The sequence below is a fragment of the Bubalus bubalis genome, chromosome 2, assembly GCF_019923935.1.
Source record: "Bubalus bubalis isolate 160015118507 breed Murrah chromosome 2, NDDB_SH_1, whole genome shotgun sequence".
In the NCBI taxonomy this organism is placed as follows: Eukaryota; Metazoa; Chordata; class Mammalia; order Artiodactyla; family Bovidae; genus Bubalus; species Bubalus bubalis.
Window position 1 is genome coordinate 114,350,471 of NC_059158.1, and position 21,019 is coordinate 114,371,489.

The 21,019-nt window shown below is 36.7% G+C and overlaps 1 protein-coding gene across 3 annotated transcripts in view; it reads right to left on the reverse strand.

Moving 5' to 3' along the window:
• Positions 1-562: 562 nt before the first annotated feature.
• RAB3GAP1 (RAB3 GTPase activating protein catalytic subunit 1) overlaps positions 563-21,019 on the reverse strand; it is a 112,415-nt gene continuing 91,958 nt past the window's right edge. Inside the window, exons 18-24 of one of the 3 annotated variants that reach the window (XM_006043348.4) lie at positions 15,623-15,760; positions 11,606-11,833; positions 6,812-6,908; positions 6,611-6,714; positions 6,371-6,486; positions 4,775-4,877; positions 563-1,461 (exon numbers count right to left, since the gene is read on the reverse strand). In XM_006043348.4, the coding sequence (XP_006043410.2) occupies positions 1,225-1,461; positions 4,775-4,877; positions 6,371-6,486; positions 6,611-6,714; positions 6,812-6,908; positions 11,606-11,833; positions 15,623-15,760 (1,023 nt within the window). In that variant the 3' untranslated portion in view covers positions 563-1,224. Of the gene's footprint in view, positions 1,462-1,485; positions 1,856-1,892; positions 2,308-4,774; positions 4,878-6,370; positions 6,487-6,610; positions 6,715-6,811; positions 6,909-11,605; positions 11,834-15,622; positions 15,761-21,019 lie in introns of those variants that run through there. The other 2 variants (XM_044936041.2, XM_025277120.3) reach the window with 2 other exon arrangements.

A 21,019-nucleotide genomic window follows, 5' to 3' on the forward strand; every position in this document is an offset into this window, starting at 1 on the left:
TTGATAAATCTTGATCATCACGTAACTAGAAATATGTTGCTATTATCCTTACGCTGGGTGTCACACATCCCCCATCAATTATCTTCATTTTAAGTAAAATACAAAAGCAAAATAATTCACTGAAGTTATCTTCTATTCATTATATTAGCACATATGCCAAATTATACTAACTGCATGATAATCTCTATATACAGAGGCTATATTTTTAGCATGTGCTCATCTCTACTTCATTAAATACAGTATCCATCCAGTAACTACAAAAAAAGGAATGCATGCTGTACAGCAAGAAAGAGAACAACAACCCGCATGGTGGTATCTTACAGGGCTTGTTGTCGTTGTTTAGTCGCTAAGTTGTGTCCAACTCTTTTGCGACCCCAAGGACTGCAGCCCACCAAGCAAGAATATTTGAGTAGGTTGCCATTTCCTTCTCCAGGGGACCTTCCTGACCCAGGGATTGAAACCGCGTGTCCTGCCTTGGCAAGCGGATTCTTTACCACTGAGCCACCACGGAAGCCCACTGAAGGCAAAACAAGTCAGACAAACAAACCTTACAAGAGATATATAAAACTAATTTGCAGTGACATTTAATATATACTTTTTTTTTAATCAGAAGGAATACATTTAAGTCACAGTTACATGGAAAAACACAGACTGGGTGAAATTTCAGGCTTTCTCCTAGAATATTCAAAATGCTCATCAAAAGTTAATTAGTGCAATAAAGATTGCCACCAGGTGACTGAATAAACAGAATGTCATTTAGGATTCTAAAAACACAAATTCTGGGAGTAGAAGCTACTACCAAAATATCTGGAAATCTGGGTTAACAGATACTCCACTCCATTTTGCATACTTGATACTAATAAACATAAGTGGTTATAGAGACTATGAATGCAGGGCAACAGCCTATGGGATAGTCATAGAGAAGAAATGAATGCAATCCTGAGGGAGAGTACAGAGAACTGCTGCTGTCTCCTCCCTGCCCCTGCTCCCCAACAAGGGCAATCTCTTTGGAGCAGAAATCTTTCAAGAGCTGAAGCCCATTCCTCTGCTCCCACCAAGATCCTACGGAGCCCATCAGAAAGTCTCTCAGATGCTGGTATGACTCGATCACTGAACAGGACAGGTCCTCTTCACAGCCTCTCAGGTTCTGACTGACACAGCTTCCTTCCCACAGAAGGGGTCAGCACTGTCTCCGAAGCCACAAGTGAAGGGACTCAAGAAGAGCTAGAAGAAGGAGGTATCTGATGAAAAGGCACCTGCAAGTCTGAAATCCTCTTTGGTAAGAACACTGTACATGCGCTGAGGCAGAGCCCGGGAGTAAGGAGCAGGGCGGGGCACGGCTGTGCGCAAAATGAGTTCCCGGCCCGCGGGCGGAGGGAAGTCTGCCGCCAAGTTCTGCCTCTTCTCTTCTGGGGGGCCCATCCTCTTCAGTTCCTCCTCTGCTGGAGTCATGGTTGCAGCCTTGAAGAGAATCACATGCTAAATTCAAGAGCTAGTTGAATGCTAAACTTAGATCATTCTGAAGGACAGATGAATAAGCATGATAAATACGAAAAAATGTTCTACATTACTCAGTAATGCTATTGATTATGTTATGATTGCTCAAAAATCACAACACAGAAAATGGAAGAAGCTTGAAACACTACGTGAGCAGCCAGAAATTACAAATAAATTGGTGACAGAGACAGAGGATAATGACAGCCAAGCAATCTGCTGTGGAAAGTGAGGGCCATATTCGGACATCTGATGAAGAGGGAAAATGGAGCTGTTCTGGTTTCTATACAAATCTTCTAGCAACGACCAAAGTCCAAGTCTGCTGTCCTCAGTCCAGTAAGGAACTGCTGCTCTCCAGAGTCTGGAAAGATGATATTTATCAATTCTTTCAATTCTTTTCACTTGTCAAATTAAAACTGGGAACACTGATTTGTTTGCTGGATGATTAATGTGATGCAAAAGTGACAGAGATCCGTGAAATGTAGCAGTGGCCACAAAAGAGAAGTTCTCAATATTAAAGGCATCTATTTTTTCATTAAAATTGCATAAAATATACATTCAACAAGAGCTTTTATTTTAACTCTAATCACTGTATTTCTTTCACGATACTATTAATTTCGGGAAAAAAGTTGTTTTGGCAATGGAAATATGAAATGTAATGTTAAACACCAGCAAGAAAGGTATGCCAAACCCAGACTGTTGAAGAGGAGGTTGGTTAGTCTTAATGACCTTATGAAGTTAGAGAAATGGGAAGGAACAAGAAACTACAAGGGACAAAGGCTATTTTGTTACCTCATCAGAAGACTCAGTCAGCTTGAGGAAGGGTGAGAAAAGAAACAGTGATGAAAGGAAAACAAGCAAGATGGTTTAAAAAGAGCTAGACAAGAGATTTCAAGATTATTTCAGAGACAGCATGCACTACATTAAGGAACATGATCCTATCAAAAAGAATATCAAGACAAAAAAAACACCACATACAACACACCTAGCCATCCAGCTGAGCAGACAAATCCCACTACTCATGCATCTGATGGCTCAACAGGCAACGTACAGAATGTCACTTAATGAGGACATGTTTAGCAAAAGCCTAGCTCTTTCACAAGATTAAAAATACTAAAACAAAGTACCCATGGCTTGAAAATAGATAATCCAATGAATTTAAGACTAGATGTCTGACTTAATTTAGCACGACCAAAGCAAAATCCAATCAGTGATTTGTTTGCAGAATTCTATTTAAATATGGATATAACAATGATAAATGTAATCATGATGAAAGTTTATTAAAATTTAATATTAAGGAAAAGTTTGAAATATGTAAAATTATGGTATAAAAAATTTTCAGTAAAATTTTATAACTTTAAAAATGTTAAAATCTTGATTTAATAGTAGAATTGATATAAAGTATCAGTTAATTATGAAAAATTACATGAGTAAACCTGAATTGTTTCCATTAATTACCCAGATATTTAAGAGCCGAGTTTAAAAACAGACCAACCAGGTCCTTGTTATATGGATTATAGTCTGTTGAATCTGTAAAAAACATTCACTACAAGGTCTGAAAGCTTGAAATATTTGAAAATTACATAACGTGGGATAAATGTACAATTTCAGTATCCATTAAAGGAGATTAGCTATACAATGAGCCCAGTGAAAAGATGATATAGTCCTATATTTACCCATGAAAAAAATAATCACATTAGATGGAAAATAAGAATAATATAATCCTATATTGTAAAATTTACATATATTTGAATATACTATATGTTAAATGTTGACAGTGATCATCAGTGGGTAGTGAGATTAATGTGATTAATTTTTTTAGGGTCATTAATTTTTCTTTATAATTCTCTGTATTATCCAAATTTTTACAACAGTAAGAAGAGTCTGCTTACAATCTTGGGGGAAATGATTATCTCCATATTGGGGAAAATAATTTTGCTTAACTATTTAAAACAATGAGAGTGTTCTACTCTTAGCATTAAAAATCTAAATACTTTAGATTTTTAAATCTTCTTAACAAACAAGTTTTAAACATTAAGAAAAGAATTTTTGCAGTATGAGGAAAATTCACATTGGTGTTAACAAGGAAATATATTTGTAAGGCTCTGGCTAGTAAACTGACAAAGATATTACAGGATGTGAAAACAAACCTGATTCTTGTTTCATGCCAGAGTCAGAAACATAATAAATCGAAGTAAGTATCTATTGTTTTCTAGAACTTTGTAAGGAAATACTTGGTTTTTAACTTGAAATCCTTAAATTTAGTTTGCCATCCCATAAATAATCTCAGCTTTCAGTTCTTGCTAAAAATTCAGATGAACGTGTCTGGTTATGATTTTGAATATAGTAACTAGATACACTCCAGACTGACTCAAAGGAGGTTATCAAGTTTCTTTTTCACGGGTAAACCCATGAAAATCCTTTTCCCTATTTGACTGTGAAAATTACACATCCAAAACTGGGCCATTCTAAGTGTCCTCACAGTACTGCATAAGGGCACCCTGTATTTACTATGCTTCAAAATACTTTTATCAGAATCTTTAAGAAGTCCTAATGTGAGACTCATGTGCAAAAAGCCAGCACCTCTTAACCAGTAAACAACCAGTAAACATTTGTACAGAAGGAGTCAACATAGAGTATAACTAATACCAACCTCATAAAAAATTCAAATCTTAATAGTTCAGAATGTCAGAAGGTACTATATAATTTTTAAGCACTTCCTTTCATCAATAAAGGTAATGACAGAAAAGTTTTCAAATTGGGCTTTTTTTCCTATGCTGAAGACTGTTTCCACTGTCCTAAAAATCTGAATCTTGCTCTTCTTTCTGAGGAAAACTTTGAAGTTATATCTTTTCACCGTTATAAAAACAGTTAAGATTTGCAATTTCACAAGCTAAGTTGTGAATCCACTTGCAGTACATGGAGTTTAAAACTGGTAAAACTAAACTCTATTCTAATTTGACAGCAGTAAACATTTTTTCCACACCACTGCACTGGTCATTGCTAACCAAGTCTCTATCAGATTCTTTAACAAGGAATTTCAGACCATTCTAACTTCTGAAACTTAGGTACAAATTTCAGAAATAAACTTATCATTTTATTTAAATGTGTAAAAGAGCAGATGGATTTTAAAGACTAAGAAGTCACTGCTGAGAGTCTTTATTTCTTCAATGTTCGAATCCAGTGCTTTTAGCAGCTTCATGTGTGGGAATCAAAACAGTACCTTACTGAGCAGAGGCCTGGAGAGAGCATGACACAGTCAAGAAGGAATCTCACATACCCTCTGAGCATTCACAAACAGCTTGTGAATGATCCTGCCAGCGTGTCCTCGGCCTGCACCGACGACTAACACCTCGGGTTGCTCCAGAAGGCAACTCACAAACCTGGGAGAAAGAGGAAAGGAAAGGATGGAAAAGGAGCTGCTCAGTTCACATTGGGTCAGTCCTCCCTGATTCATTTTGGGGACAAACCCTCAAAATCATACTGGTGAACCCTACATCAAGGCTGGAATGAAAATTTAACAGGATAGATCAACATTTGGAATTAAAATCAACTCAAATGACAACCTTCATGCCTTTCAACTCTTTTTATAAATTTTTTCAAAAAGCCCATCTCTGTCCAAGTGTGAGATGAAATAGTCTATTTCTTTCAGACTAAAAGCTTAGACAATGTTATACTAAGGAAGATTTTTTTTTTTAATTTTTTTAACAACAAAAACCACATTTAATTTAGACAGCAAAGCAATGATCCTTGTTTTTCATTTTTGTTCTTTTAAGAGGTGTGTGTGTGTGTGTGCGCGCGCGCGCATGCGCAGGCACGCACACACACACATGCACTTCAAATATGCTTTGCTGGGCACAGTCTCAATTGTAAACTGTGCCATTATGTGCTGGAAGCATTCATCTTCCAAGTATACCACAGACAACGTATGGTAGAACTAAGAGAGTCGAAGACACAGAGCTACCAAGCTCGCACCACCTGCTCGCTAACTCGAACTACTATTTTAGAAACTTCCTTTGATTAGAGTGTATTCTCCTCATTTAAAAGGAAGGAATATTCAAGAGCAAAGAAGGCTGGGAGAAAATTTCACCCAACAAAAGACATAATATTCAAACAAGAACTTGTTAAAAGCTGTAGCAAATGCCTTGTCATATAATATTAATTATTTAACATCAATAACGCTATTTCTCTTGGAAAGGCTGATGCAAATTTTAGTTATAACAAATTCAACCCACTGAAGTAGCTAGTCTGGAAACACTTTCTCATCTATTAAAACAACATCATCCTTTCAAGTATCTCGGGCAAAAATGGACAGAGGCTGTGTGCTGACAGCCCCCCTTTGAAATGGTCCAAATCTCAGAAGGAGGAAAAGACTGACCCCGTCATTTGCCTCATCCTGGGAAGGCCATCTGGTCACTCTTTCAAAACATATTCACAAGGGACAGAGGATATGCACATTTGCTATCACAACTCTTGTTTAGAACTGGTAAGTAGAATGTTGAGCAGAAATAGTTTCAGAACACGTCTGCCTATAGTTAAGAACAGTGAGAGTGGGAAGCAAAGTTTCCAGTAACAAGAGTGAATATGAACAGCCAGTTCCTCCAGAGGCAACTGCTCCAAGAGCAAACAAGGACATTCCTAGAAGACTTGGAAGACTTCATTCTTAAAGTGGGAGGAATGGAAACAAGTGACAAGTACTCACAAATACAAGAGAGGTCAATCCTATAATAAACAAACATTTCTCTGTCTCTAACCAACGCTTGTTACAAATAATATGGGAGCACTACAAAGGTATCTCAACACTCTGAAAATTTTCTAAAGAAAGTGGTGGCTTTTCCTACGGGAGACAAAGATGAGTTAGTCAGATAGCAATTACCTTTCAAGATCTTCCTTTTCCTCTTCTTGTTCACATTTCTCAGTTCCAAACTTGGCTTTCAGTGAGCGGGCTCTGGCAATTATAGCTTCTACATTAGTAATTTGATGGATGATTTCCTAACAGTGCAAAAGAGGAGAAGCATACATTGGAAACAGGCAAAAGAAAGCAAAGCATTTTAAAAATGTATTTTTTTAAAAATTACTGCCAACTGGGAAGAACATTTGACAAGATCAGACTTACTTCCAATTTCTTGTCTTCCGGATTGGGGAAGTGCAAAACTTTACTGGAATGGGATATTATCTGCTTTATAATCTTCTTCACTGAAGAAATGTTTTCTAGACTTTCTGTTTTTAAAAAGATCAAAGCCATCATTGGAGAAGTTAGGCAAAGTCTACCTTCATTTTGGAAATGAACTAATGACTAATCAAATAAGACATTTACCTTCTTCCTTTACCTTGAGTACAGCTGCATGGATTACACAGGGTAACAGGTGCCGAGCAAGGTCTGCAGGCTTCTGGACTGCCAGATAGTGCAGTACCTGAAGGAGACACAAAGTCAGATAAATGACCAAGACAGCTGCCAAAGAAGACAGCAGCCATTTACAGAAGATCTCTCTCCCCTGAATTCATACCTGTAACAAGAGTAGAGAAGAGCTCTCTTCTCTCAGTACCTATCCTACTCCTTCAGGTAAGTAGCTGCTACTCCCAAAGGTAAGAATAATGTTACTGGAAAGAGCTAAGAACTTCAGCCCTTAATAATGGTGAATACTCTCATAATGTTTTTTTCTTGATACAGAGAACACTAAAATCAACCGCAAATTATACCACCTTGAGATAACAACTGTTAATGGTGGAGCATTTTCACTGCAGGATTTTTCAAGATTTTGAATATACATCATATATTTGCATGTGTATTAAGTCACTTCAGTCATGTCTGACTCTATGTGACCCTATGGACTGTAGCCCAGCAGGGTCCTCTGTCCATGCGATTCTCCAGGCAAGAGTATTGGAGAGGGTTTCCATGCCCTCCTCCAAGGGATCTTCCCACAGGGATAGAACCCATGTCTCTTATGTCTCCTGCATCAGCAGGGTTTGTTTGTTTGTTTTTTTTAACCACTAGTGCCACCTAAGTAAGCTAATATTAAGCATGTAAAATACTGTTTTGTAACCTGCTTTCCTCACTTAGGATTTCTAAACATTGCTAGCAATGTTCCTCTAAATATTTTGTTTCATTTTATTGTTTTCTCCAAAATGAAGATTTATTATTTTTCTGATTAAAAAGACACACAGGAAGGCATGTGTAGCACATGGTCCCTACCTTTAAGCTCTTTATTCAACAGCAGTAAAGACAAAAGAAGTATAGTATCATTGTGGCTGAAAAATGCTCACAGATCTCAAAGTAAACAATCAAAGAAGTATAATGCAGAAGTTCTCTAGAAATCCTACATCCTAAGGAACAACACAGTTTTGTGTTTATCTTCTCAGGCTTATTTCTATGCCTACTTAAACACAAAGATACACATGTATATGCAATTTCTTAACAAAAGCTCATAATACACACAATTTCAAAACTTGCTTTGGTCATTTAATGATTTATGATTTAGAATTATTTGTCTTGGGACTTCCCTGATGGTTCAGTGGTTAGGAATCTGTCTGCCATTGCAGGGCACACAGGTCCTATCTCTGGTCCAGGAAGATCTCACATGATGCAGAGCAACTAAGCCCATGCTCCACAACTACTGAAGCCTGCATGCCTAGAGCCTGTGCTCCACAACAAGAGAAGCCCTCACGCAACTGGAGAGTAGCCCTCACACTCCGCAACTAGAGAAAGCACACTGAAGCAAGGAAGACTGAGCACAGACATAAATAAATAAATAATATTAAAAAAAAATTTTATTTGCCTAGAAGGGCTTCATGTTTTGAAATATTTTTAAAATTAAAAAAATGTTTTTAAAATACACATAGCAGAGTATTTTGTATACAGAAAACACAAACACTTGTTTATACACCCATCAGCTTAAGAAACAGAAGATACTGGGACTTTCCAAGTGCTCCTCGTGCTCGCCTTGATCAAGACTCCCTCGCTCATGCACGCCACCACTCAAGTAACTACTGGTCATTCCTTTTTCTTCATAGCTATCTCACATATGTACATAGCCCTAAACAATGTGTTGTTTAGTTTTGCCTGGTTTTAATCTTTGTATAAACAGATTGTTTCTAGTTATGCCCCTCAGTGACCTGTTTTTCATTCAGCATTGTTTCTGAGATGCACAGATATTAATACATGCTATATATAACTTGATATATTAAAATGCACCCCTCCATTTTTTGCTATTAAAATAATATTTCTCTCATATTATTTCATAAGTTTGTGGCATACATGTAGAGGAATTTCTTCAGGGTATCTATCTAAAAACAAACAATGCCAAATTATTATTTTTCAAATACTGAAATCATATTCCAAATTATTTTACTAAGTATTTAAACAGATTTTCATTCTTATATAGAGTAATAAGAGTTCCCACTATTGAAAATTTTTGTTAACACTATTACAAATGTTGTTTTCCTTAACTTACAGAAAAACAAATTTCCAAGAATAGAAAATATTTGTACATCCTTTGTCTGCACTCATCTCCTTTTACCTCATCTCTCTTTTTTTTTTTATCACATGTAACTCTCCTCCTCTCTAGGTCCATACAATATATACATATAAACATTGTTTTTCTAAATAATTTGAGATCAAGTTCCATACAGGATATCCCTCTATCTCCAAGTATCTGTATCTCCTAAAATTAAGAATGTAATTAACACTGATCAAATACTTTTAATCTAACCCATTATCCTTAATTTTATTGCAGCAATCAGAGTATTGGTGTTATTTCCATTATGAAACCCACTGATGTTTTCTTTGCGCCCTAACATACTACCTGTTTTGGTGAATGTTCCATGTGCATTTGAAAAGGAAGTACCGTTTTTATTATCAAGATATAGTATTTACAATGTATCTAAAAGATCAACCTTATTGATGATCTTGTTTAGTTTTGTCTACTTGACTGTCTTGCACACTGGGAGTGTGTTAAAAGTACTCTGCTACTAGTGTGTTTTGATCTATTTCTCCTCGCATCTCCCATGATTTCTGTTTTATACAAATGATTACATTAGCCAGTGCATAAACATTGACAACTGTACATTCTCATTGTGAAATATCACTTTTAGACTGTAAAGCATCCTTATGTATCTCTTGTAATGCTTTTCTGCTTTGATTCTGTTTTATTTGGCATCCGGATGATAACCCCTGCGTTCTTAATGTTTTCTGGTAAATCTCTGTCCACTGTTTATTTTGCAGTCTTTTTGAGTCACAGAATACCTTGTTTACAGCACAGACATGGGTTTTATAAGACTATCTTACTTTGCAATTACTCTGTATGCAGTATGATCTTTATAATGTGTGTTACTCTATTTGGTGTGTGTTCTTTGTTTGTGAATAATTTTTCCATTGTACTTAGGAAGGTTCATATTTTCATTCTTGTGATATTACCTTTTTCTGCTGCCCTTCTTTTATATCTTTATTTTATGAATTTTGTATCTTTATATCTTTCCTTTATAAAACTATGGTCTGATAATTTTAAATAGTATCCTTTGATTACTACCTGTTATCTATATAACAGTCAATGACTGCATTCTACTTTCCTCTTCCTCTTTTTCCATCCCAACTTTTTTAGATGCATTCTATTTTGCCCTAATATACAATTTTTACATATTCTTCTTCTACCCATGACCCCATCTAGTTTTAGTTTTAGCTCTAAAATTAAAGAAATGAAATGCTCACCGTTAGCCATTTGCCAGTTTCCCTAGTCATCCTCTTGGTTAAATTTATTCTTTTCTACTATGCTGTTCAATAAGGCAGCCACCTGCTACAGAGAGCCATTTAAAAATTCAGTTCCTATGCTACTAGTCACATTTCAAGAGCTCATCACAGCCATGTGTAGCCAGGGGCTACAATTTGCACAGCGAAGCTATGACCATTCTGAACACTGCAGAAAGTTCTACTGGACAGGTCAGCTATAGAGGATTTCTCAGGAAGGGCCTAATGTATACAGTTATATGTGCAAAACCATGGAGAAAACATTTTTTTATAGCCTTGATTACTTGGACATCTTGGTGGAATGTAAAATATTTAATTTGTATTTTTTGCTTATATTTCTTGAAAACTCTGCCCAACACTGCTGTGCTACTGAAAAATCTGACAACTGTCTAATTCTCTTGCCCTTGTAAATTATTTTCATGTTTTGCCTGCAAGGTCTGAGATTTTTTTTTTTTTTAATATTTAAGGTCTAGTAGTACTACAGTGATAAAATTTGGAGTTCACTACACCTAATCAATTTTCCCCTGTACCCAATGAGCATTTTTAATATGTAAATTCAGATTTTATTTCATTTTCAGAAAGTTTTCTTAGATTACAATTTTAAGTGTTTAGTTCTGTTCCAGTGTTTGATTTTTCTGCTTCAAGGACTCTGATAAAATGAGTGTTATTTCTACTTTTCCTATCTTTCAGTTTTACTACTTTCTCTCTAATCCCTTTTACTCCTTTATCTCATTTTCTTTCTCTTGGTTATTTTAATGCTCTTCCTCAATGCCTTTTATTAAATATAAATATGAACCTATTCTTCTGTGGGTACTATGTAATTTATTCTTTTTGATATGGCTTTTTTTTCCCTTCTACTTCTATCCTAAGTTAAATTAGCAGTAGTTTCATTTCTTTGTGGGGTTTTTGGATTCATGTGGCTCTTGAATAATAATAATCCTAAATGATTATACCATAATTTATTAAACAACGCTCTATTTTTTGAAACTTTGGTTGTATCTATTTTTTCACTAAAAAACTTCTCGAACATCACTGTTGCATATTGATCTTTATATATTTCTCTCATTACTTCCTTAATACATTTTTTTTGGTAGTAGAATTGCTAGGTCAGAGGACATGATCATTTTTAAGGCTTTGACATATGCTGATGGTCCAAGAATGAGCATTTTACGTAAAATATGCAGGTCTTATTCTTTGGCCTATTTGTAACCAGTTCTAAAACCTTAAATGTGAATACGAGATATATAAAAGGCTCATAACATTTCAAACCTTTGTTTCTCAAGTATGTTCAAAGCTCTTGTATCTTGTCATAGTTTTTTAAATATTAGAATAATAATTAGTAGTCACATTAGATACCCAAACCTAAGTTACCTTTTCTGCTTCCCGTGTGTCATCAAAGAGTCTCCTCTGCCTTCGAGCAGGAATTGGCTTAGCTGTTTCCCAGGCCTCTACCCACATATTGCTTGGAATCTTCATTCGGGCACTCAGTTCTCCTTTCAGAACCATGTTGCCCTTTTCATCAACCACTTCCTCCTCAATATAATCCCGAGGCGAATACCACCTCACAAAATCTTCCAGAAAACAACCTGGATTAGCTGCCTAAAGTAGACAAAAAATTCAGCAGAATCAAAAATCAACAGTTACCGATAAACCTGTTTTCAAAATCATACTTTCATTTTCATAAAAAGACTAATCTTCACAAAATCTAGTATGTGACTTGAGTTTGGATGTCACCATTAAATCACATCAGATAGTAAAGCACCAAAGTACTTTGTTTTTCCTGCCTCCATTTTATAGAAAAAGAAAACATTTTCATTTGATGAATTTGGAAATAAAAATCTGATGTAAAGTGAAAATAAATCTCAGACTGTAAGTTATATAAGTGAGTTTAAAATTATAGTGTAATAACTACTCAATACTTAGAAAAGCATCAATAAGCTCAAGTCAAGTAAATTAAATAATACACAACATGATCAGAAGAATAACTCAATGATGGAAAACTTTTGCTTTTTTCCCTCAATAAGTCAATACTGGTACTGCAATAAACATCAGCTAACCTCGAAAATGTTCTATTCAGCCATCAAATCGTTGTGCCTTATATAACAAATTACCATCACATAAACTGCTTTTGTGCTATTAAGGAATTGGAATTCAAGTTACTGTTTTTCAGGCTTCTGAAACCAAACTAATTAAAGCTTTATTTAGTGGATAACTCTCTAGAATTAACAATGATGCATGCCAAAAATTTTTTAAGTAATTCTACATCCAAGCCTGAATAAGAGAGGTTTCATAGTGTGAGTAATAAGACATGGAGGTCTTTTTACAAGTGTCCAGTAATGTACCGCTGTTGTTGTTGTTTAGTCGTGTTCGACTCTTTGTGACCCCATGGACTGTGTAGCCCATTAGGCTCCTCTATCCATGGGATTTCCCAAGCAAAAATACTGGAGTGGGTTACCATTTCCTTCTCCAGGGGATCTTCCTTATCCAGGGATCGAACCCATGTCTCCTGCATTGCAGGCAGATTCTTTACCACTGAGCCTCAAGGAAGCCCAGTAATGTATTAATAGAGTACTAAGGACAGGCATGGAGAAGGCAGTGGCAACCCACTCCAGTGTTCTTGCCTGGAAAATCCCACGGATGGAGGAGCCTGGTAGGCTGCAGTCCATGGGGTCGCTAAGAGTCGGACACAACTGAGTGACTTCACTTTCACTTTTCACTTTCATGCACTGGAGGAAGAAATGGCAACCCACTCCAGTGTTCTTGCCTGGAGAATCCCAGGGACGGCGGGATTATCATGGGCAGATGGTGGGCTGCCGTCATGGGGTCGGCACAGAGTTGGACACGACTGAAGCGACTTAGCAGCAGCAGCAGCAAGGACGGGCATATATATCATTCCTATAGTACTCAAAGGGTACACACATTAAATACATTCCTTTCTGGTTATAATTCTCTACCACAACATATTCATCCTGCTATGAATAGTATATTTAATTGCCTGAAATAGCTACGTAGGCATTACTAAAAAGTGCTAAGCAGAAAGTCATTTTCTTTCTTTTAAATTTCTTTTTTTTTTTAAATTAACCTCAGACAAAAATGAAAACCAACATGATAGGAATGGTTAGTCTTAAACTTGAAGAACAAAAATGCCAGTTTCTCCTTATTGAGCTTACTGGCTATCAGTATACTCATGCCCACCAATTTAGGAAGCCCTCAAAGGGATGAGGAATCAGAGGAGGGTTCTTAACTGACAGTCAACCACATCAGCTTCTAAGAGCTATGGCATCATGGCAACAAACAATGGCTGTGAAATGTAATGGGTCAAGATTACTGCATGATTCAGAATTTATGTATAAGACTGGATATTAACCAGGCAACACCACACCCACATGAATGCATCTCAGGAAAATAGAGACAGGCCTTGAGTGAAGAGAGTGAACCTAAAAAAGAAATCAATACTGAACTCTTATATTACAGAATGTATTAAAGGAAGAGTTTTCACACTAGAATTCTTCTGTCTGGCTGTCCTTATACCAGACAGTACACAGCGCCAGCAAGAGAGGCTCAACATTCACTTCAGCTACGGCTTATCTTCTTTCTACTCTTACAGGTATCTACTCCAAGGGCATGCTCTAGAATAGGCCCTGTCCTTCTGGAATTGGGCCGTGTAAGCGCCTCAGGTACATATCAGCGTTTATCCAAAGCTCTGGGAAAGTCCCATGGCCCCAGTACATCCCTATACAAAAAGGGAAAGGGAACCATACCTATTTTAGAGTGACTACGTATTTCCTTAAATATGTTATCTGACTCCCACATAGGGGCAGGCAGATGTGTAAGTTGGTTATTTGACATACAATCTATTTTCTGGTTAAAACACTGTAAAAGACTTGTACATTGCCCAGGTTAGTCCAAGAGAGTCTAGGGAACCACAGTTTTATTGAAGCACAGTGTTAAAGGAATTATACAGCACCTTACCATGAGAGGCAGATATGTTTCTATGGGAAAAAGCATTTACAGTTCCAATTGGGAATTCCTCCTGCACATGCTTCTACAGGACACTTTAGTAGGATAGGGACAGATGATCATGAAGGCAGGTAACGGCTGGGTTAAAAAACAGCTGCGATGGAGCCAGTACTTCCTACTGTGCACAACCCTAAGCCAATTCCCTTCTCTACTTTTTTGACTTAACACAGGCCCTGACAGTCAACTGGCTTCTCTTTATCCACTGTACCAACTATCTGTTTTAAAACCACACATCTCTTTCTTGTTTCACAGCAAAATGCAGAGATTTTCTGTATCTTTCTAATCTCTAAGGAAAACTTGCAATGCTCAAGAGGTTTACTAAAGATTTCTTCTCTTAGGAATGATGGGGTAAACAAAAAAATGGAATTAAAAAAACAGGGAATTAAAAAACTCCCTTTTACTGTCACTTAACTTTGTTAGCAGGCAAGATCCAAGTGGCATAGGTTTTCATGGAGTGTTTACATTCAAATACCAAACTCAGGCTGGCCTACATAGCACAAAAGAAGCACTAAGAGAGGCTATGGAATGAAGAGATGGAGGCCATCACAGGTACCAGTAGGCTAAGGAGGAAAGTCTGAGCATGAAAGACAGCTCAGAAAATCAGAAGCAGGAAAGGGAAGCCCTATGGCCCACTGAACTACCCACTGTTTTCTTTTTAATGTATGTGGATGTACCTCTGCTTTCAAGAGTAAGTAATTCAACAAGACTCTTTTTATCCTTGGGTTTAAGTGTCACCACTCTCTGAATCCTCTGTGTCCTAGATACAGGCCTATATCTAAAGCCTAAAATATTCTTCTCCATGTAGCAAATGCCTACGCACCCTAAAAGGTGACTCTTCTGAGAAACTTTCCATGATTCCCACTCAGTAGAGTCAGTCACCTTTTGACCTTGATTTCCTAAGAGAACTCATCACTTAATAATTATTTACATATCCCCTCCCACAACCTCAACAGACTACAATTGAGGATAAACATTATACTTAATTACCTAATCACAGTGCCAGTCACAAAGTAGGCAATCAAAGGTTTGTTGAACAAACCAGCCTATGTTAAATCTGAAGGGGTTCCTAAAAGCCTTGTATTAAATCGACTGACACAATGGAAGAAGACAGCCCAATACACATAAAATGATTCAATTCTCAACTTTCGACTATTATTCAAAGATTGTTCTTTTCTTTTTTAAATTCAAGAAGCAAGCTTGACTGTGACCTTTAGGGGATGGAGGCAGGGTGTTGTAACTACTAATGAAATCAAAATATTTAATGAAAAAAAGACATTCAGGCCTTCACACCACTTTACAGAGTGACTTTCACAGCTTCATCCCAGAATAGCTCAAAACAGACTCCCGAGCTCTGACAGTGTGACCCACCTTAAAAGACTCCATATCTGAGAGCAGACATGCACTTTGCATGCGCGCTCGGAGGTGAGCCCCTTCTGCCGATGTGCCCAATTTAGCTAGAACCTCCGACTGCTCTTCGAGCAGATCTTCTGTCATAGGTGCTGGTTCCTGCAGAGCACAAAAGGACAAAGCTCATGAATAGCTTTTTTTTAGAGAAAGCAGAACTATAAAAATAGAACAAAGACAACAACTGTTTCAGCTCTAGCAGTCACAAGATATGTATTTAAAAGAATTCAAAGAAATTCTCAAGTTTTTTGGAACCTACACAAAAAAGTAACAAGTTAATAAAAGTAAACATGACTTTCAGTGCTCCCCTCCCCAACAGATAAGATCATCATGTTTCTTCTTGAGAGGAACTGGATGCACTGAACATTTTCCTCCCTACTAATGATATCTTAAAGGAAATCAACCCTGAATATTCTTTGGAAGGACTGATGCTGAAGCTCCAATAATTTGGTCACCTGATGTGAAGAGCTGACTCACTGGAAAAGACCCTGCCTGATGCTGGGAAAGACTGAAGGCAGGAGGAGAAGGAGGTGATAGAGGATGAGATGGTTGGATGGCATCATAGACTCAATGGACATGAGTTTGAGCAAACTCCAGGAGACAGTGAAGGACAGGGAAGCCTGGCATGCTGCAGTTTATGGGACTGCAAAGAGTTGAACATGACTGAGTGACTGAATACCAACAATGATAAAGAAAGAAAGTCCTAAATATTTTTATGAATGCCATTATTACTTGCAACAAGGCTTTTATTATAACTAGTGAAAGAAAAAAATTGATACATGTATGAAAATAAAGGTAAATGAACTGAATGCCAAGTAAAAGCCCCTAAATAACTATGTTTTATGTTGGAGGAGTTGCATTGAGTTTAGGTTCCAAACACGTTGAAATTATCAGTTCCCACAAGAAGTTGGTTGTTTTTTACTTTGGGAATCAGAGACACTCTATATTTTAATGGCAACCCCAAATAAAACAGCAGCTAAGGCAACTCTAAAGGAAGAAACAACTGTAGAATCATTAAGAAAGTGACAGAAACATTTCAAAACTGTTCAGAGGAATTGAGGAAAGTTCTCTAAGAACAGATTCCATTCAATTTTATATTTGAAATATGAAGAACTTAACAATTCAGAGACTAACCAAACAAATTTTGCCTGCTTTGTTGTTAAAACCAGAAAACCATGAACTCTTTCATTCTTAGATAATAGGATAAGACCCAGCAGAAGTAAGTGTCTTGTCAATAAATAGATTCCTTCTAGATTTCAGGAGCTTACTATAAAGCAAGTTTTTTTCTCAGTCTCATACTACTGACATTTTAGATTGGATAATTCTCTGTTGCGGAGCCTCTTCTACACACTTCAGGATGTTTAGCAGCGTATCTCTGCTCCTGCCTATTCCAGTAGTACCTCTACCGCCTGTGTTACCACTCCACCTCATGACAATCAAAAGTGCTTCCAGACCTTGCCAAATACCCCCTGGCAGCCCAAACACAGTTCCCAGTTGAGAACCTCTGCCACAGAGATAAGTAATTTTCACAGATATCTTTCAGAAATAAAGTAGAAGAAATGTAAAGGTATAGCATTCAAAACACAGCAACAAACAGAAGACAGTAACTTTTTTTCTTGTGAAAGTAACTTTTTCCCTTGTTATCATCCTCATTTTTGAAACAACCCTTCAGGGGCACTTTCAAACACTGTTGGAGAGAATATAAATCTTCCCGGACAACAATCTGGCCACCAATACATGGCAAGCATTTATGATCATGCCCTCTGACCCAATAATTCCACTTCTAGAAATATCACTGTAGCATCATTTATAACAGCATGAAAATTCAAAGAATCTGAATGTATAACAGGGAAATGGGTGGATACAGGAAAAAAGGGCAAGGAAGTACTTTAACAGTGATTACCTCTGGATTATGGAATTGTGAGTTTTTGTTTTGTCTCTACAATGAACATACATCACTTTTAAGGTCACTGATACTTGGGGGTGAGTAATAATTGGTAAGGCAGCATGACAGAGTGGTTAAGAGCTTGGGCTCTAGAAGCAACATGCCTGTATTTGAATCCCAGATCTGTTACCTTGAGCAATTACCCCAGTTGCTGTAAAGAACAGATTTGAGCACAAACTCAATAAACGTCTGCAATTATAGACAAAATACTTAGGTTGTATCATAAGCTTTTTATTCTACTTTCCCTATGATATCAAAATTCCTCAAATTCAAAAGTTACATGAATCTCCAATGAAGCAATATACTTAAGAGCAGACTGCCTCATTATTTCCATGAAAAGAAACTACTTTTCATTGTCATTTTGCCCCCTCCCAAAGGAAAGGAAGAGACTGAAAGAGGTACTGACTACCCCTCCCACCTGGGAACTCAGACAAAATGTAAGTGAAAAACATGATCAAGAGGAATACACATGATATTATACATGTTTCAATGCCATTCTCCCAAATCATCCCACCCTGGCCCTGGCGCACTGACTGGGATGACCCAGAGGGATGGTATGGGGAGGGAGGTGGGAGTGGGGTTCAGGATGGGGAACACGTGTACACCCGTGGCGGATTCATGTTGATGGATGGCAAAACCAATACAATATTGTAAAGTAATTAGCCTCCAATTAAAATAAATAAATTTATATTTAAAAAAATAAAAAATAAATTAAAAAAAAAGAGGAATACAAGTGGCAAGTAGCATGAAGACTATACTTCTTCCTTTTTTTTTTTAAGACTTATTTTTTTCTGGCTGTGCTGGGTCTCTGTTGCTGCGTGTGGGCTTTCTCTAGTTACAGTGAGCAGCAGTTACTCTTAGTTGCAGTGCCCTGGCTTCTCATTGCAGTGGCCTCTCTTGTTGCAGAGCACAGGCCCTAAGCACACGGGTTTCAGCAGTTGCAGCTTGCCACTCTAGAGCCAGGGCTCAATACTTGTGGCCACATGGGCTTTGTTGCCACGTGGCATGTGGGATCCTAACTGGGCCAGGCACCAATCTGGTGTCCCTTGCATTGTAAGGTGGATTCTTAACCACCAGGGAAGCCCAGGACTATAATTCTTACATGTACCACATGTGAATATACCCAAAGCTTTCTCATGTACATGATCTCATCACTGAGAAGTGAACTGGGCATTTAACATGTAGTGAAACAGTGTGGAGACAGTGTCTTGCCCAATGTCATAAAAGTAGCAAACTAAAGAGAATCTAGGATATCTATCTGATGCTGACTTTGAGCGCTATTAGTTTGGTTCTAATCCACTACTTAAGAACTCCTGCTTCAAAAGATTCTCCACAACATACATGAATCTCAAAATAATTATGCTGAAAGACTTCCCACATACAAAAAAGTTACTGTAATTATATAAAATTTATATAAAATTCTAGAAAATGAAAACTAATATATTTTTTGAGAGATAAACAAGGCTCAGAAAAGAATATAACTTGTACTAGCATTTCTAGTAATAATTTGTGGTGCCAGGCTATAAATCTAGTTCTGCTAGATTCCAAAACTCAGTCTGTGCCACAAGACCTCAATGTCAACTGCATGCACCCTAACAAAATTAGAAAAAATAAGTACTTGGTTTCCAGTATTAGAATATTTCTGTCCTAATACTAAATGTTAGTGATGAAATATCTAAAACATAATTTACTTTTAAAACATATAAAGAAGCAAAAAGATTAGGCCTGTCAAACAAACAAAATTAATGTCATAACTAACAGTCACCTCGCAAAGAAACAATATGAACGAGGAAATAAAGTTAACAGAATCCATGTTTCAAATTATCAAACAAACATCCCCAATATCCCACTGCACAATTATTACAAGTGATCAACCCATTTCAGAATACAAAAACTAGTCACAAAAACTTTTAAGTACATCCTTGCATCCTGGGAAGCAATACTAGCCTCTTATGTCTTATATAAGAAAAAATTCTCAGAAAATAATAGCTAAAAATTGAATGGTTATTTTGAATTAAACATGGTATCATTAACTTATCATACACTATTTCATTTAAAACTCAATGATTTTATGATTATTTCAATATGCAGGACAAACATTTGATAAAGTACAACACCTGTTTATGATATAAACTCTCAGAAACTAGGAATAGGAATCTCCTTCATAAAATAAATGATACATACATCACATACACTTAAAGACTGTCACATGATTTCATTCTGAAATTAAAAAGAGGATGTCCATTATTCAACACTGTACCTGAGGTCCTAGCCAGTGCAATAAGACATGAAAGACAATCAAAAAGTGTACAGTTCAGAAAACCATAATTCACATTGTCTATATTAACAGACAACATGATTGTGTATATAGAAAACTAAATAATCTACAAACTACTAGAAATAAGTGAATGTAATAAGATCGCTAGATTCAAAGTCTATATACAGCAATCAACTATTGCTATATATTAGGGAAAAAATTAAAAATTAAATTTAAAAACACCATTTACCTTATTTGAGAAATCAAAAACACTGTGACATAAACCTAATAAAAATATACAAAAACCTCTATATTAAAAACTAAAAAACAGGGACTTCCCTGGTGGGTCCAGTGGTTAAGAATCTGCCTGGCAACGCAGGGGACACAGGTTTGATCCCTGGTCAGGAAACTAAGATCCCACATGCTGCAGAGCAGCTAAGTCTGTCTGACAACTACTGAGCCCACATACTGGAGTCTGCATGCTACAACCAAAGAGCCCACAAGCTGCAACCAGAGAGTCCATGTGCCACAGTGAAAGATCCTGCATAAAGCCATGAAGATCTGTGTATCACAACAAAGACAACACAGTCAAATAAACCTTTTTTAAAATAACAACTAAAAAACACTGATAAGGGAAAGTAAAGGAAATATTAAATAAAATGAAAGACATTTCGTGATTATGACACTCAATATTGTTAAGATGTCAATTCTCTCCAATTCAATGCAATGCTAAATCTGATAAATAAATTAAAATCTCAACAGGATAATTTTGTATGTGGAAATGGATAGTTTCCCAAATTTACATAAAAATGAAAAGAATAGCCAAGATAATCTTGAAGAACAAAGTCAGAAAAGTTATACTATAAGACAGAAAGATTTTTATAAAGCTACAGTAATAATAACAGTACATTACTGACACAAGGATAAACAAAGGGACTAACAGAACAGTCCAGAAATAAACCAACACACATACAGTCACATGATTTATGACAAAAACATCAGTGCCACTCTATGGAAAAAGGTAGGTCTTTTTAATAAAATGGTGTTGGAAAACAACTGTACATCCTTACAGAAAAAGAGAATCTTAACCTCTTCCTCACACAGTCAATCTAAGATGGATCACAAACATAAATATGATGGGCAAAACTATAAACCTTCC